Source organism: Anopheles marshallii, chromosome 2 (genome assembly GCF_943734725.1).
Source record: "Anopheles marshallii chromosome 2, idAnoMarsDA_429_01, whole genome shotgun sequence".
Classification (NCBI taxonomy): domain Eukaryota; kingdom Metazoa; phylum Arthropoda; class Insecta; order Diptera; family Culicidae; genus Anopheles; species Anopheles marshallii.
Window position 1 is genome coordinate 83,862,090 of NC_071326.1, and position 18,622 is coordinate 83,880,711.

Below are 18,622 nucleotides of genomic sequence, written 5' to 3' on the forward strand. Positions count from 1 at the left end.
TTACAGACAAACAAAAAAAAAACAATGCGTATATCACATGCAACCCTAATAGAACTGAAAACAAACATATTTTTTCAAACCACAAAATCAAACTGGTAAAAGAAAGGTGAAACTGAAAATGGTTACTCAAAGTAAAGCCAAAGAGGAGGAAAGAAACAACACGTGCCCGACCATGGGGTGGGAATTGGGTGTATGGCTGCACTTGGCAACGGAGTATCAAAATAAAACATAAGAAATACTCCGCAGCGAAGAATCACTAAAAACATTCCCTGGGCACGCACTGCTCCTTTACCCTGCCGGTACAATGTTGTGACGGAATCGTTCGTTCTATAGCTTCTGAAGCTCTGTTGCGTCTTTGTAAATGCTTGCGTTCGATGTTTTGATGATATCGACCGAAAACTCATCATCGTCCAGTGTCGCCAGCAGTCCGTCCTCCTTCGTGTCTTTGCCCCGGCCGAACAACCTGCGTTGCGTTGGAAAAGAAAATGGTACAAAATGCAATATTGATTCTTTTTTGTTCTTTAAAATGCACATCAACCACTCATTTTTGTACAATCCGAGTCTGTTAAAGATACACCGAGCTTAAGATAAATGATTTAATAAAAAAAATAACAACAAAAAGGAAGTTTTACCACATTTTATCAATCTACCGGTTGAACAATCAATCTCCTCTTACATGGCAGTGTACAGGCTTGTTCCAGATATGTTACATACGGTCAAGGGCCAATCGTTTTATTACAATAGCATAATGATGTTTAAGAAAATGTGTTTAACCGATAGAACAATCCCATGTTATGCACAAAACAACAACAGTTCCGGAACATAAATATAAAAGTAAGTAACGAAATTAGGCGACGCTTTTTGCAGGCACGTTCTAATAAGTGGAACAACGGTCATATAGTGTCGAACTAATCAATAGTATGCGATGGTGTGATCCTTCTACTGGAGAAGCGTAACGTACTAGCTGAAGCTATTAAAGTAACATCCAGCGGAAAGGATATTATCGTTTAGGCTCTTTCATGAAAGAGTGCACACGTTATACGAGACAGCAAAGGATAAATTAGAAAACAATGCAATGATCTATATCCCGACATTATCCCGATTGTGCGTTTTAGCGCATCGCATGCGAACGATCGTGCGTTAGTGAAGACAAAAGGGTGCATTAATATGAGTTAGTGATGATACAGGCAGTTAGGTTGTGTTAGGTGTTAACGGGTGCTCTAAGAAAGCTGAAAACAAAAGTAGAAAAAAATCATTTGTTAAACAAAATAAAGAATTTATAAACCCCATCAATGATTACGGGCCGTAAAGGTGAAAAAAGGGGGGGTGAAAAAAGGTGAATGTTGTGGTTAGTGTGTTATGCTTCCTTCCCCTTTGATCCCTCGAACAGGTCCGCGTGAATGAAAACTGTGCATTGTCATGGTGTGTATGTAAGTCCTTTTCGCTTTTGCTTACTTGGCCAGTGTGGAGCTGGTTGAGCGTGCCAAATTCGGGCGCGGTATATCGTCAAGACCGCGGTGTACGGATATGGCGTCCGGATCGAGGAAAGCACCAGCTTCAGTTAACTCAACGTACTCCGGTGTTTGTAGCGAGGCCTGCGTCGGTTTCTTATATAGCTTGATCATGAGCGAGGAACACACCACCGAAACGGAACTAGCCGCCATGGCCGCCGATGCCATCCAAGGCTAAAAGAGCAAGGAGATACAACGAAATCAGCAACTTCTATTGGTATTTTGTAAGGTATAACGAAAAGTACCTCGAGCGTAAATCCAAACGGTGTAAATATGCCAGCGGCCAGAGGAATACCTAGCAGATTGTACATACTGGCGAAGAGGAAGTTCATGTGAATCTTGCGCACTGTCTTCCGGGACAGATCCAAACAGGCCACCACATCAAGCAGATCATTCTGAATAAAGAAGAACATATTATTAAATTAGACGTTTAAGCAATTTACTCAAATTTCGCACTCACCCGCATTAGTACAACGTCCGCGGCTTCGGCCGCTACATCCGTACCGGAGGCAATCGCAATACCCACATCGGCCTGCGCCAATGCCGGACTATCGTTGACGCCGTCCCCGACCATCGCTACCCGCACACCCATTTCCTGTATCCGCTGGATCTTGGCCACCTTGTGTGATGGTAGCACCTCCGCAAACACACGATTAATGCCCACCTGGCGGGCTATACTTGCGGCCGTATTTTTGTTATCGCCCGTGAGCAGTATCACCTCGATGCCCATTCGCTTCAGCGTATACACGGCCAGGTGTGCTTCCGGTTTCACCATATCCGACACGGACAGCATACAGACGAGCTGACCGTTGATCGCACACAGAATTGCCGTATGGCCCATCTGTTCCTCCTCCGACATTCGGATGTTCACTTCGGGAGGTACCACAATTGCATTCCGTGCCATCCACTCACGGTTCCCGATCAGTACGTTGTACTCGTTCACATCGGCAAACGCTTCCGACGAACCATTGCCGGAAGCTGGCCCTTCGCCGATCGGTTCCAGGTGCAACAATTGCTGCAATTCGATCGTATTCTTTTGCGATGCACTTAGCTGCGGTATCAATTCCTCCACGATGGCACCGTGCATCGAAATTGATTGCTGTTGGTCGCTGTGGTATGAGTTCTGATAGTTCCGGATACGTTCCGACTGTTGCACACGCTTCAGCGTATCATCTACGCTCGAAATGACGCATCGAATACCGCAACCGGGGACGGCCGAGAAGTTACTGCACTTGCCAAACACATCTACTTCGAACGCTTCTTTTACGTACTTCACGATGGCGGTTGCGATTGGATGTTCGCTGTTGGCTTCGGCTGCACCAACGATGGTGAGAGCGCGCGCAAGCGAACAGACGCCCGGGCGCATCAGCATACAGATACGCGACGTCATGGGCATTCCGTGCGTGATCGTACCCGTCTTATCGAACACGATCGTCTTTACCTTATGGGCGTTCTCCAACGGACCCGCTCCCTTCACCAAAATGCCATGCAATGCACCGACACCGGTCGAAACCATGACCGCGGTTGGGGTGGCAAGCCCTAACGCACACGGACAAGCGATGGCAAGCACACTCAGCGCACACCGGAACGCATAGCTGATGATTATTTCCGACGGCGTTAGTCCTTCCTTATCGCGATCGCTTGCCGGTATGTGCGATATGTCGATATATCCCGAAACAATCCAACCGATCAGCGTTACCACCGATACGGTCACAACGAACGGCACAAAATAGCCCGCTATCCTGTCCGCAAGCTGCTGTATTGGAGCTTTCGACGTTTGTGCCTCCTCTACCAGCTTGACGATCTGTGCAAGTGTCGTGTGCTCTCCGGTGTGCGTGGCCTGCATCAACAACAGCCCGTTCTGATTGATCGAACCACCAATCACGACCGCACCCTTACGCTTCGGCACTGGCATCGATTCGCCCGTGATGAGACTTTCGTCGCAGGTGGAGTTGCCGCACAGCACTTTCCCATCGACCGGAACTTTGCTGCCCGGCACAACCTTCAGAATGTCTCCTCGCTGCACCAGATCGACCGAGATGATTTTCTCCGTAAGAACGGCGTAGTCCGTCCCGAGCGTTACCAGCGTTGCCTCGGTCGCTTTCAATGACAGCAGCTTCGACAACGCTTCGGACGTTTTACCTTTAGCGATGTGTTCCATCCACCGTCCGAGGGAGATAAAAATGAACAGCATCGGCGGTGTGTCGAAGAAGGTTAGTGGTGAGGTACGCTGCTCCAGCACCATCGCAGCGACAAGCACACCGACCGAGTACAGATAGCTCACCGTCGTGGCCATCGTGATCAGTACGTCCATATTGCTCGCGCCATGTTTTACCGCCCGGTACGCTTGTATGTAAAAGTGCCACCCGCCAAAGAACTGTACCGGGGTCGAGAGCGTAAACATGATTAAGTTCTCTAGCGAAAGTCCCGGTAACACACAGCACATCTCCTCGTGGCTGTGCTCGTGCATGAGCACCATAAAATAAGCCATCGCAACCATGCATGGGCCGCCGAATGCAAGCGAAATCAGAAAAGCGTTGCGCCATTTGCGGATTTCCTCCTTGTGCTCCAGATAACTGTGTGCCATTTTATCCTTGCCCGACAGCACTCGCGCCGCAAAGCCGAGGCTCTCGATGGCTTCACAAATTGTGCGCGCCCCCGTACGTTCGTTGTTGAAGGTGAATCGGCCACGTTTAAGCGTAAGGGCTACGGATGCCTGTAACACACCCGGTATCTTAAGTGCCGTCTGTTCGATTTTCGCCACACAAGACCCACAGGTCATGCCGAGAATTTCGATCTCAACGTCCGTTTCACCCGTACCCGGTTCCTCAAGCACTTCCGTTGGGAAACCGAGCTCGGAGATGGATTTAGCGATATCCGAAGGTGACGTTAACCGTTCGTCATATTTCACCTCCGCTTTCGCCGCTAGCAGTGCTATTAAAATCGACTCTACGCCGTATATTTTTCGACAGTGTTTCTCAATCGCCGATACGCAGCTGGCACAGGTCATACCCTGCACGTGCAGAAAACATCGTCGGAGTTGCGCTGCTTCGTCTTCTTTCTTTTTGGATGTTAAACTACCGTTGACGGCCACTCGTTGCTTGCCGTTGGTTTGTGGAGACGATCTTTGCGATCTTTGTTCGGATTGGTTCTGTTTAGCGGTAGCAACCTTTGCCTCGAACCCCATGTCGTCGATCTGTTCTGCGAGCTGTTCCGCCGTCGTTAGCCTTCCATCATACTCCACCACACCGGCTCGTTCATCTAGCAGCACTCGTATTGAAATCACTCCCGGGCGATCTTTAATCGTACCTTCGATATTTCTCACACAAGACTGACACGTCATGCCTTCGATGTTAATGCGCGCCGTTTGTGCATTCCCACCATTCGGGTCGACTGTTTCACTGTCGCTTTCGACGCCCTCGACGAGTATGGAACGCTTTGGTGCACCGGACGCAGATGTTCCCGGCTCTGTGTAGGTGCATTCGAACCCCATATCATCGATGTCCGCCGCTATCTGGGTCGGATCGGTAAGCGATGGGTCGTAGTCGATGTAGCCGGCATTTTCTGCTAACACTACGTTGATCTTTATCACACCGAGCTTGTGGCCAATCGTGCCTTCGATGTTACGCACGCACGACTGGCAAGTCATTCCGATGATGGGTAATCGTACCGAGGCCACCGGTTGCTCCAGCAACCCTGTGGACTCTCCGTAGTCATCCATGTTTTCCCTAAAATGAAAGAAGGTAGAGTTAATCCTGGTAGAACTTCACATAGGGTGACCATTCAGCTACAAACGCAGAGTACGCATTGTAAGAATTAAAAATTAATACATCTCTAACCAACGTCCAACTTGAAGCTACTCAATGACAACTCAAACATTAGACACGGATTGTTCTGTGGGAAAATTTAATCTCCAATAGGTCCGATACCCATGGTGACACGATGGAGAACCGATTGTCTGCAGCATTAACGAGCATCAGCACGTACGCGTGAATGAAATCTCTGTCTCAATAACCGATAACGCTTACTTCCCTATCACCGGCTCTGCAAATAACAAACTAACCGGCTGTGAAAGATAACGTGTACACCACTCTACTACGTCCAAACCATGAAGTGTCCCCGAAGGAGCAGTTGCTCATGTTTATCCACACTAAAGACGCAATAAAGGTGTTTCGTCTTCCAATGAGCTCTGGAACTATGGTGCTAAATGATACGGATTCGTTCATTGAACACCTTTTGGCCTCACTTTCCTCCCAGAAACGTACCTCAAAAGTCGCTGTGTGTCAGCGGGCACGTAAAATTCCTTCGAGTCAACTGACATGATGATGACAAATTAACACTTAATCAAACTAGTTATATGCGAATTGCGAAGACACTCTGTTGCAAGTTGCAAAGACAAATATCCCGTCTGCTTGCCACTGGTCAAATACACTGGAGATGCAATCCATCCAATGGCACATGGCACACCGGTTCGGTACGGTCGAATATCCACACGCGACTATCGCGTCCCGTAACTCTAATGCAACTGATAGCCATCGATCTTCAGAGTTGCTTCCGCCGAGAGACCAAAAACCCCTTATCAGCGTACCGTCCTACATATCGTTCTTATCGCTAGGACTGGGTGCTCCTCCAAACTAAGCTACCTGGTGGAGGAATAAGGTGCCTTTTCTGCGTTTGCCAATGTTAGCCCACCCTATACAATGTTGTACGAATACGAAAATAGGGGGAACGAACTAGAACAATGCAATTGTGCATAGAAGTAAAACCCGATACTGGAAAATGTGCATTATTTCTTATCTTCGCACGCTTTAAATTGAATGTCGAGCCGGAATAACTATTAGATTAACCATTCTGCAACAAAAAATTTACAGTGCTAAGCAAAATTAAGTGCGCATCTGGTATTTTCTAAAATTTCTCTCAATTGCGTGGATCACATTGGAGTAATCTGTGTGCAATTCCTCTGATTCTTGAAAGTTACAATAAAAGGATGCTGAAGACCAAAGCGGTTTGCTCTTAGAAAATGAAATCGATTTCAACCGTAAAAACTACAGTGACAAAATAAAGTGCTCACTTCAAAAAATGATTTACCTAATCGATATTTTTTTTTTGGTTTACACTCATTTACTATTTGTTCTATTTTGACATTTTCAAATAAAAAGTCTCGTAACCGGCAGGACATTGCGTATTGGAACACGTCGTTGTAAATTAATAAATAATAATAGATAATGTAAAATGCTAAATTTTCGAAAACACTTAATCTGATTGTCTAAAAAATGTGGGTAGTGAATATTGTCAGGTTTTCGCTAGGAAGAATGATACTGGTAAGCTAAAAAATATATGTATGCATATATTTTATAACTGAGAGAATATTAGCTGGGTGTAGTGTTCGTATTCATGGCGAGGATGGCACTTTATGTTGCTTACCTCTGTATATGAGCAAAAACTCAACACTTGAATCAATCGCGAGATATTGCTGGTTGCTAATGTGATAAATTAATCCCTCAAACAACTAAACACTCTTACAATTCGAAGGGTCTCCAATATATTTAATTGTCTTTTCTTCCTCTTGAGCCTAGAGCTCTTGTGACGGAAGTTTCACCCAAAATATTTCCAATCAACTTTGTCCACAATTCGGACGATTGGATTTTATCATCACGGTGAGCAAAAAAAAAGTAACTATTGATCAATCGACCGTCCGCTTCACTCTTCAGCATCGTATTGTGCTACTTTGGCACTCATTTTCTCTGATTTTTGCTGGTTTAACGGCTTGCAAAACTTCCACCCTATAAACCGTTGGCCACACTAAAAGTAGAAGAGAAAAAAAAACAGACGTATACACCAACAGCGGCCACGAATATGAGGAGAAAAACGTGGAAAGTCTGTCGTGACTTCATACGTGTTGCTCTCCCCACTCTTGATCCGTCAAATTTGGTCCACAGCGTTCGAGACGCAGCGGCGGACTGTTAGTTGCAGCAACAGTTTCCCCGCGACCTAACTGCACGCAAACCAATAGTCTGTGCCGTTGTTATTTCACTGCGGAAAGCAACCCCTGGAACGGCATTGTTCCACTCTCGGTCGCGTTTGCTCGCAACACTAGTGCCGCAGTAGCTGACTGAACATACATCATCGGTAGGGCGAAGTATTTGGATTTGGAAAGCCCCGTTTGCTCGTACCTGCTTGTACCGTACCCGTTATTCCACATTTTCACGAATATTACTAGCTTTATCGTCGATTACAACCGGAACTGGGAATGGCTGCTGAACACTGCATTAATTTGTTCACACTGGGACGTAACACTTCCCTGTTCCTGTGGTTGAACTACTCCATAGCTAACGCTCAAAATGGATCCACACCTTGCCAAAACTTTATGATCACGTCCGTCCTTGAGAGTGGCAAGATTTGAAAGTAATAAACCGGGCCAGCAAAAACTGTCAAACGAACGTTCGCAACGAAGTACAAGATTAATGTGAATTCGTGGGCAGACAACAACCGCTAATCTTGGGCTTGTACGTTTCACGCAGCGGCAAAACACCGAAATCTTTGGAAACGGATCACAACGCGCACTACCAAATGACTGAGCCACAGTCTGGTGTGAAGCTTTGTTCGTACTGAAGCTTTCACCCCTTCACCGTACGAAGACCGCTTGCCCGAGACTCAGCGCTGAGCCGGTTTACAATCGCTTCGGGTAGGGATGGTTTGGGACACTAACACACCAACACACTCGCACACTTGTGTTCGGGGTGTGATTTGATCATTCTGCGATATCTCGACCTTCTCGACGCGCGGAGTAAACAAATCTCCACATACCAATAGTACTACGCGCAACTCATTTCGAGTTCGAGCAGAACAACATCTCGGGCTTTGGGCGGTACTCTCGTAGCACGATCAGTGTAGCGCTTATGTTACTGTATTGGCAATGGTTGATTAATCAGCTGACGCTCTTGATTGCACACAGCACTTTGGATGGGTCAAACGCACGCAAACCAATTCTTATCAGTGAGTAACAATAAACAACCGAGCGAATATATCACGCGAAATTGGGAAAATGCACAACTATGATGCCACATAGCAGTGACGTCAGTAGTTTACTACTGTTGTACATTGACCTATGATGTAGTGTATACATTTTCATAATTAACAGAGATAATACAATTTACAGGGGTGGTTCTTCTTTACAATATATTGGGCATGTATATAGCAAGATCTTATCAAAAGATCACTTTTGGAGCTTTCTTAATACAGTGTTTTAATATTTCAAACACATTAATTAGAGCTAACAATGTCATTAGAGCTCATATTATGAATTCTAGCTAAATCTAGCTAGCCCAGGTCTATGAATAAATAATTATTCTGTGAGTCATTTCGCTAGTGTGTGCCGATGGATGTTAATGATCGTCAAATTTTGCCATCAAAGCAAAATTATCAAAAAATTTATTCATAATCCTGAAGATGCCTTTAAATTATTAGTATATTTAAACCAATTTAAAAACGAAAAAATATTGTTTTGGTTAGAGATTGATGAATTCGCGATCATTTCGTATTGTGTGTAAAAATGTACAAAAATCTTCTAAAATAATTTTTTTAATCCTTATAGATACCTAAACCATCAAGGAAATCTATCTCTTTAATTTATATTTTTCAACCACTATAAAAAAAAAAACTTGTGATCGTATAGTTCTGGCACGGACTGTGTAGAGCACTTCAAATCTGCACACTACTGTAAAGCCGGTTTCTTGAATTCACTCGGCTTATAATTAAACGTGTACGACCATTTGCGTTTATTTCCTTCCACATGCCGATCAAACTGGAGCATGCCGTGGTAGAAGGGTTTACCCTTACATAAGCCGAAGGGTGGTGGGAAACTCCAAGGTTTCGTCAGTTGCGTAGTGATTTCGGAAGTCTCTGTGCCGTGGACTGGTGCACTGGTAATATGACCAACAAAAGAAACTGTTTTAATAATATTTTGATAAATATATTACCGATATTATTATAAATATGTTCATTGCTTTTAAATTGAAGAGCGTAAGTCAATGCATTGATGGAAATTATTGAAGTTTAAAATTAAAGTAATTGAATTAAGTTGAGTTAAATGAAAAGGTCGTAGTGTCACATTAAGATTTGACGAAAACATTAAAACAGCCAATAAACAGAACATAATTAATAGTAATTAAAGATTATGGACCTGGAATACATCTCTATTCAAGAAGAAAATTATGAGGATTGCAAAAAATTATACTATCCTGGGCGCAATTCCTTAATGATTAAATTGAATTCTTACAACAACTCCCTATTCATTTTCAAATAAACAATTGAAACCCATCCTCCATTTACTAACGTTTTACGCTCCATCAAAAACCACCTGTTGCATTGGGAAAATTGTTCGCACCTTCATAGTGGCCACTAGCCATGCACACACTTGTAGGAAAATCCGGAAAATACCACATGCAAGGTAACACGATAACATCCAACACGCATTAATCGTGACCGCCAGCGGGCAAGGGCAGACTATTCATTTCGGGCAACTAAGCAAGCGTAAGCATGAATCCAAACATGCACTTCTGGTTACTATTTACTCTCGAGCTTAGCAATTGACGTAGAGCTATGAGATTGGCTGCTACTTGTTCTTGTTTTGCTCCCAAGAAGTATTCAAATAAACTTTGAGCATTTTCAACTGTGACAAGCCCTTTAAGATCCTATTCAAGATAATGCCATTTGTAAGAATCATAAACGCAAATAAGAGGTGGTGTATATATCGTAACGTACAATAAGTTCCCTCAACGTCCTCTAAGATCAAGTAACCTCTTTTATCTTTTCCAAGTTCTCAGGAACACATAATATTGCTGAAGTATCAAAACAATATCTTTATTGCCCTATGTCTCTCGGAAGACACCAATTACAATCCTTCTTATTTGCGTCAGTATAATCGGTTGAAAATCACCGGGTGGAATTCAGTCACTAAACTCGTATTCCAAACTGATTCGTGTGCTCTTATCAGTGTCTGTGCTTGGTTACTTGACCTACAGCATTTGCAGCTGTACCAACTTCCTCACAACAGCGATATGACCGACTTTCTGCCGCATATGTATTCAATTTGGAATAAATGTCAAACTCGCGATCGCGATCGCACATGATCTTGCACTGTACGTGTCCTTGCTAGTTGAGCTGTAAGCGCACCACAACAGGTAAAGAAAAACCACCGAGAGCACTCGTTAACGATTTCATCACTACTTGAAATCTGATAGCCTACTGCAATCGCTTAAGAAGCTCTTCACGTAAGGTGGCATCCGGTCAACGGCAAGGATTGTGACATTCTGCACCACTTGAACGGGTGAAGCTGGAGGAATCTACTGCCGCGTACCTTACTAAAAAGGAAAACAAGATAAGTTTTGTATCATTACCCTGTCGTATCGCCGCCATTGTTGATAAGCAGTGCGTACTGAAAGCCGTCCCATGCACCGTTCCCACCGGCTTGTTGCGATGGTTTGTTGATATTCTTGAGGAAATTCATCTCATAGTTGTCTCCCGGTTGCAGTAGTACGCATACGACACACTTGTTAGCCTTGGCAACGAAAAACCAAGTGCTAATTGCAGCTGGTTAGCGACGCTATCTTTTCGCTACGGTTTCCACTTTCACATCCGCCGGACCAGACCGGATCTGTTTAATACTGGTACGGGGATTACGTGTGGTTACATATTACTTTCACTAGTAAACACGTGTAGCGCATTAAATACTGTGCTCACTCGAGTGCGAAACATACGAAACAGATTTTCAATCGACACATATGCTCACATCTCACTCATTCCCACGCGCACTTATACGGCCATGGGAAAGGATCCGCGAATGATCGTGCACACGTTCACAGCAACGTTCCGGAGCGAACTGCCGATGGTACATGGCTTTGAAAGTTGCTGGGCTGCAACTACTTGCCCAGTGTACTACAAACCCTACCCAATCGGGAGCCTGTATTGGTTTTAGCGCCTCCAACAATTTCACGGGAGCGCGAGAGACCGCGCTTCGTTTAGATTAGTAGAACCGCGTGTCGCTTCGGTAGTATGGAACGCGTTCAAATCGTGGCCCTGTGTCGGTGTTTGTGGAAATTCCAACGACTTGATAAACGCATCACACACCAACGTATGCGGCAAATGGCAAACGCACATGTAGCCAGTGCGCTCAGCGTGCGATTGGCGCGTAATAGTCTTGGTGGTGGTTTAAATTGTTTACCGTTCGACAGGTCGTTTGTTATTCATTTCAAATACACAGTTTGTGATGGAAACACAAACGGGCAATCGTTTTAAAAGAATTTTTATATTAAAATGTAATGAACTTCTTGTTTGATTTCATTCGCTGGACCGGGAGGTAATCCTAGGACGAATAATATTGATACATAATGCAATGGGCAATACAAAATATTATTGCCGCCGTACTGCATTATTTGCAGTACTGAAAAGTATGTAGATTACAAATTTGGAAGATTAGTGTATCTCAGATCTCCGATTCATAAATCCAAGCTCCTTTTATGATACAAATGTCTAAACCAACGTAATAATATCTAAGTAAGAAGAAGGGTTCACCAATGTCCCAAGGGTGTTCACCAAGGGAACACCAATATTCCAATATCTAGAACTTTCTGATGCACGCGATAACGCCATCGCTCCATGTTAGTATCTAAGACCCATGTGGACGACCTAAAAAGAACTTTATGGACTGGGCCGTCCGGTGTCATTCTCATTACATGCCTTCCGGGCGATTCTAATTCGCCGTACGATGATTCGATGATTCGTCATATTATAGATTGTCCTTCCACTCATATCGGAGCAAAATAAGTTCTTCCTGTTGAACGCAACTGAAAGCGTTTTGTCAGTTTTGTACAAAATCCATGTCGCAGAGGCGTATGTGAATACCAGATCATTATAAGTTCTTTAGAATATCAGCTTCGGTCGTCACGACAGGTGTTTCATGTCGTGAAGTTTCCTCAGACTGAAGCAAATTCGATTGACAACCAACCAATCAAACAATCGGGTCAGAATGACCCAGACTTCTCTAAATGGAAAATGTTTCACCGCATGACTCAAAGCTCGAAATGCCGTCCGTAATTATGCTGATTCATTGGTTAGCGTTGCAGTGCAAATATGCAGAACAGAACGCTTCCCTTTTCTTCCATTATCAGTGTTTATCTAAAAAATCACATCCAAACAAAGCTTTTGTCAGTACACTCCACTACTGGGTTCATTCAACTGCTTCGCTACCACCGTCAAATACCGACGAATGTGTGTGAACACCACCCTCTGTTGGACGTGTGCTATTATATTGTGATAAGTAAATGATTTTCGACGACGCGATTGAACAATCAATCGGAACTGATAAGCGGAACGCCTAGTGATAGCTGGACTTCGTTCAATCATCACCAGCAGCCGCCCACAGGTCGTCTAAACCCCCATATTCCAACCCGTTAAAAGAACGGCCGGACGCGATGCAACCACACCGATCGCGATCGTACGCGTACGGTTGATTGCTGCACAATGGTGCAATTAAGCGTACGACTCGCCCAATAGCGTATGCCGTCCCGTTTGTGCCAATGCGTCAGAATTGAATCTTAGTCAGCATTTTTTTTTCTTTCGTCGAGACTATGCGACAAAATGTGTCCGGTTCTTCCAACGTTTCTTCGCCACGAGTTCAAAATATGAGGGTCCCCTTCTTAAATAAGCGCCACGCTTTTGTGTGTGGTACTACTTACACCGATTTACTGATCCGCTCGGAAATGTCCACATCGTGCGCCGTGCTGTGACTGTTCGAAGGCGATACTTCTTTGTTCGAGGTACCTAAAACGGGAAGCATATGAATCAAATGGGGCGTTAACTAAAGGCGACGATTTCATCTGTTGCATGCGTACTATCGCGCGCACTCATGGTTGACTGTTGGTTCTTGCTTGCGGAACGTACCGTCTTCTGATAACATTTTGTCCCCAGTGACCGACATTGCACCGATCTGCTACAACTCTTCTATGTTTGTTACCCTCCTATTCCTGCAACCCAGCAGTATGCCCTTTAATGTGCGCACAGGTGAAACATACGGACGAATGTTGTGGACGAATCCTCTTCACTTTATTACACAATCGCGGCGGGCACGCACCCGGCAACTCTGAACGCGCGGCCCTACTCACTGCTCAGTCGAGAGCTACGCACGCAATCTGTTTACTTCCTCTCAAGAGGCTACTGTGATTAGAATCATATGGCGTGCAGCTATAGATACTTTTAGCAGTAATAAATGCATGCGGACAGTACGGCAGTACGGAGTAATTGTTGAACTATGATTAAAACAGGCGCGACTTTCGTTCCGTATAACATCACCTCTGTACGTGGGTGGAAAATAAATTCTAGAGCAAGTGCAGCCCTTTCATTGCACTGAAATTCTACGTCTTTGCACCACCTACTCGCTTGACAGTCTGCTGCACAACTGTTTTGGTTTCGAATACGACACGTTTGACAGCTGCTCAAACAGTCAGGGCTACTCAACCGATACGTATTCAATCGGTCGAAATTATTTGTTTTCCCCTTATTTGTAGCCCTGTATAAAACCTCTTTACAGCATTCGTCCAGTTTTACTCTATTCAATTCAAGTCTGAAGTGCAGTTTTGGCAATATGGTGCTTTTTCCAACGCAATTCAAGCCAAACATTTTCCCGGCTCAGAGCTCGGGACAAAGCAACAGTGGAGTTACGTCAAACCTGTCATTGTAATCATTGCTGCAGTCCAGAGCTATTTGTTTACCGCATCGCACATCTCAACGAAAGAAAGCTGGTGTACGGCGTTTCCTTGCTGAAAAGGAGAATTCTATCGCAATGGGAACGGACGACGTTAGCAAAGGGGAGAAAATTCTGAACGGGTTTCAAATGTAAGTTGTGTGTGAAACAGCTGTACGTTATCATTATCCACATACGCCTTCCACAGCAACTGGATGATACTGCGGGACGCGGATACGGGTAAGATTATCTGGCAGGAGAACAAGGATTTCTCCTGTCCCGACGTCGAACACGAAGCGAAGGTACCGGTAAAGATACTCAGTTTGCGTGCCGTGTCACGGGAAATCAACTTTAGCACCGTCGAAGCAATGGAAAACTTTCGGCTCGATCAAAAGGTAAAGTGACCCCCCGGACAAGAGGGCGGTACATCACCTGCTAACCGTTTAAGTGTAATTATCGATTAATTAATTGCTGTTTCGTGCGCTTCCTTTCGTTTTTATTCCCGGTTTAATGAAGGTACTCTTCAAGGGGCGCATTATGGAGGAATGGTTTTTCGAGATGGGATGGGTCAGCCCGAACACAACCAACACCTGGCAATCGACTATCGAGGCAGCACCCGAGTCCCAAATGATGCCGGCCAAAGTACTGAACGGAAACGTTACCATCGAAACAAGCTTTTACGATGGTGAAACACTAATCAGCAAATCGGTTGTCCGGTTATATTACATTTAGAAGCGACAGAGTTCACTCCACGTCCGGGTGGAAGCTCCGGTACCCGTAACGTTAACTGGTAGTGCAAATGTTTTTTCAACGAAATCCCTCTTTCACCTCCCGTGTCGATGGAATATGGACTACAATCACGCTGATACTTAGAAAGAATTGCCCAGTTTCATGGGACCACATCTTTGACAAGGAAAACTTATGGGCACCACTGTTGGACCTTCTTCAATCGCTGACAAGGGCTGAATGGTGAAACATCGGAATCATTTTGCTGCACAAGCCACTTTTTTTTAGGGATATTCAACAAGCAAGCTAGATAGAATTCCAATAGACAACAACATTGTCTCCGAAGCAGCTTGCTTGCCGAATGGTTACGATTCATTGTATGAATCTTCGTTCGAATCACACTAAAGCGCACGCCAAAGTGCTCGCTAAGCTAACAAACTAATCAACTTAAGGATAAGTTATCACAGAATTAAGCACCGTTTTATGTGTAAATGAACTGTTTTTATATTAATGTAAGAAAGTCGCTGAACTACTACTTGCCTAGGTTCAGCTACAAAGGAAGCTGTGTCTCTTGTGTTTTATGATAATAATAAATACATGTCACCAAATGTACGTAAGCAAGAATGGCATTTGTTAGGCCTGGTTTTTTAACGGAATAATATGTTTTCCAGGAAAACTATGAAATATTATATATTTAAAGTAGTACACGTTTATTTCTATACACTTTTCCCATCTCTCAGGCATATTGTGAATCCGTTTCCAATAAAACTGTTTGGGCTTCGGTGTAAATCATTCGCCGACCCAGTTTTGTTACATTTTCATATTCGGAAAAGCGCTACTCTGAAAGTGTATGGCCCATAGAAGCAAACAGATGATAATCTGAAGAAGCCAGGTCTGGGGAGTGAGGTGTGTGTGATAAAATCGCCCAGTTGAAGTTTTTTTTTCGCAAATTTTTGTTGAGTTTGGCTAGTGGCTGCAACCGGTGTGCTTCGACACCTTTTTTTTCAAATGAAAACAGAAAAACAGCAAATTTCTCCACATTTTCAAATCCTTGAACGTACAGTTGTGTGTACCACAGTTGATGATGCATCTTGGCTTGGATGCAACCCTGGCTTGTTTTAAACTGTCAACCCGCACGAAAGTAAATAAACAAATCGTGTTGCCGGGTGTGTTGCGCGTTGGAAGTTTCCCATTTCAAAAAGGATTTGAATCGATTAGTACTGAGGTTTATCAATAATGACGCTACCGGAGGCACTTCTGAAGCGCCTTGCCAAACGTGGCATCATACCAGAAGGCAACAGCAAGCAAAATAGTGCCGTAACAAATGAAACTCATCCACCGAAAGGAACGTCCACCGCGGAAGGTGATTCGGACCGTGACCGCGACCGAGATTCGGACAACTCGTCCGAACGAAGCTCCGACGGGAATGGTGACGATACTGACGATGTAGATGAGGATCGACGCGAAACAGAGACCATCAACGAAGAAATCATCGCCGAAGATTACGACGAGTACGATCAGGTCAATCCGGATTCGTTCGAGTATGCGTCCAAGAAGAAAAATACCGCTGCGATAGGCTGGACGGAAAAGATGAAGCAGAAGATGACCAAACGATACGGCTACCAGTCGGTGGACGGTTGTCAGAACAAGTATAACATCTATCACCTCTGCACAATGTACTGCGTTAAGCGGTTCGGGGAGGTAGAGTTCGAGATCGAGAAGGAGTACGAGAAACGCGTCAAACGGTTGCTCGAGCGCTATCCGTTGCCGAAAAACTGGCGCAAGGAGTACGACATTGGGTGTAAAGCGTTCTATTTCTACAATAAGGATACGCGTGTGGTGTCCTGGTTGCCACCGACCCACCCGGATGCGAAGCTTACCAAGAGCGCTAAATTGTTGCGCCACGAGTTGATGGAAGAGCAAAAACAAAAGGAAGCCGCAAGTGAAGCAGCTCCACCGACGGTCGTTGTGGAAAGTTACCCACCGACGGCGATACCAGCAACGAAACCACTGATAGGTCCGGCTAACACAGCTAGTCAGATGGTTCCGGCGGTCACGGGACCGGGGGCGGAAAATCTTAAACCACCCGTTGTAAATCCTCCGAAGCGGCCGCTCAAACAATCGGGCGGCAGGGATGATGAGAAACGGTCGCGTACGTTCTCGTCTGGGAATGAACCTGGGGCTGTGGGTGATGCGACAATATCCGAGACAGAGCGGGATCGTGACTATCGCGACCGTAACCGAGATAGACGTGATCGTGATCGAAGAGGTGATCGTGATCGTAGTCCAGTAAGAGGTGAAGAGTAAGTACAACCAAATACTGTAAACTTAGTAAGTATAGTTTTCCAAATAGTTAAACTTTGTTTTACTTTTAGCAATCGGTTTGGATCACGCGATCGGAACCGCGAGCGTGACCGGGACCGGGAGTATCATCATCGTGATCGTCGTCCGCCTCGCGGACCGCCAAAATCGGCACCGCTCGATCCAATGGATCCGGCCGCATATTCCGATATACCGCGTGGCACTTGGTCGGCAGGTCTGGAAACAGCCTCATCCGCTGCCGGTACAAAGAAGGAAAAGGACGAACGTAAAACCAAACAGTCGAAACAGGACGATCAAGATGGTGCGGACGATGATGAGGAGGGTGCGCATGAGGTGCTTAAAATTTCGGCCGTTAAAGAATTCCACCAGGAGGACGAGGACGATGACGAGATGGATTGAACGATCATTTACTTCCCAACGATTTTGCACTATCCATTTATTTGTAACGATACACCCGGGGTGTGGAGGAGCCTGTGTAAGCCTGTTTTGTTTCTGTTTTCCATTTCGAGGCAGAATTTTGTTTGAAATCTATCTATTGAAAGCAGTCGGCTTCCTTTTCCCTACTTGCATCCTTTGGATGCATGTGTCGGTGATTTGCACTGTTTTTTTTTCGTGTTGTAGTTTAATAATACAGCTATAGTGTACGGTAGAAGTTTCAACCACTCTGCATTTAATTTTGTGAAAATCTATCTCGAGCATAACTTTTCCATTAGCACAAAGAATCGGATTTTTCATACAAACTAAATAGGAAACGTAATATGCGCCGGTGCCAATGTCTTGCGCCGCACAGAACCATTTGATTACAACTCCAATTTTATTGGGTTGTAACTAATGCATCTTTCACTCGCAATGCGGCCAGAAAGGCGTTCCGTTTCCTGCTTTAATGCTAACAAAAACAAAAACTGTGCAAACCAGTAGCGTTTGCACATCTTTATGGCGAATTGTTCCCTTCTTTATCGCAGGATCCTAATTTAACGTATCGCAATGTGCGTTATCAACGCTTTCTAGCGCACCGCCTCTTACAACCTTAATGTTAGAAGAAATTGCGCGCTGTAACAAGATAATACAATAATAGAAGACGGTTGCACACGGCAAAACTAAATCGCAAGGTCGTCTACAAGTGGTGTAAAAATAAAATCAACAAGTGTATCATTACATGCTAGAACGGGATTCGTTGCACAAGTTATTGCAATCTTAAGTGGTAGTGGCACCGGTCGCTGACATGACAAGATCGGTACCATATTCTTTCGTAGGCACTACCCAGGGGACTACGTGGTAAAAATGTGTCCAATTAGTCAGAAATGGTCAGGCACGACATAACAGG

General features: G+C 44.8%; 3 protein-coding genes across 3 annotated transcripts; 2 read left to right on the plus strand and 1 right to left on the minus strand.

Moving 5' to 3' along the window:
- Positions 1-289: 289 nt before the first annotated feature.
- On the minus strand, positions 290-13,488 carry LOC128706748 (copper-transporting ATPase 1). The gene is made up of 6 exons (XM_053801691.1): positions 13,452-13,488; positions 13,247-13,331; positions 1,972-5,239; positions 1,757-1,906; positions 1,456-1,685; positions 290-463 (listed from the first exon to the last, which is right to left on the minus strand). Exons 1-6 carry the CDS (start codon positions 13,486-13,488, stop codon positions 328-330), a joined length of 3,906 nt encoding a protein of 1,301 aa, XP_053657666.1. The 3' UTR covers positions 290-327.
- An 861-nt stretch (positions 13,489-14,349) lies between these two features.
- LOC128707002 (probable cGMP 3',5'-cyclic phosphodiesterase subunit delta) lies at positions 14,350-14,982 on the plus strand. The gene is made up of 3 exons (XM_053801945.1): positions 14,350-14,402; positions 14,459-14,645; positions 14,767-14,982. The coding sequence occupies exons 1-3, from the start codon at positions 14,350-14,352 to the stop codon at positions 14,980-14,982; spliced, it is 456 nt and encodes a 151-aa protein (XP_053657920.1).
- Positions 14,983-16,212: 1,230 nt separating this feature from the next.
- On the plus strand, positions 16,213-17,697 carry LOC128707926 (mediator of RNA polymerase II transcription subunit 1.1). Its single transcript, XM_053802884.1, has 2 exons — positions 16,213-17,279; positions 17,352-17,697. Exons 1-2 carry the CDS (start codon positions 16,213-16,215, stop codon positions 17,695-17,697), a joined length of 1,413 nt encoding a protein of 470 aa, XP_053658859.1.
- Positions 17,698-18,622: the final 925 nt, after the last annotated feature.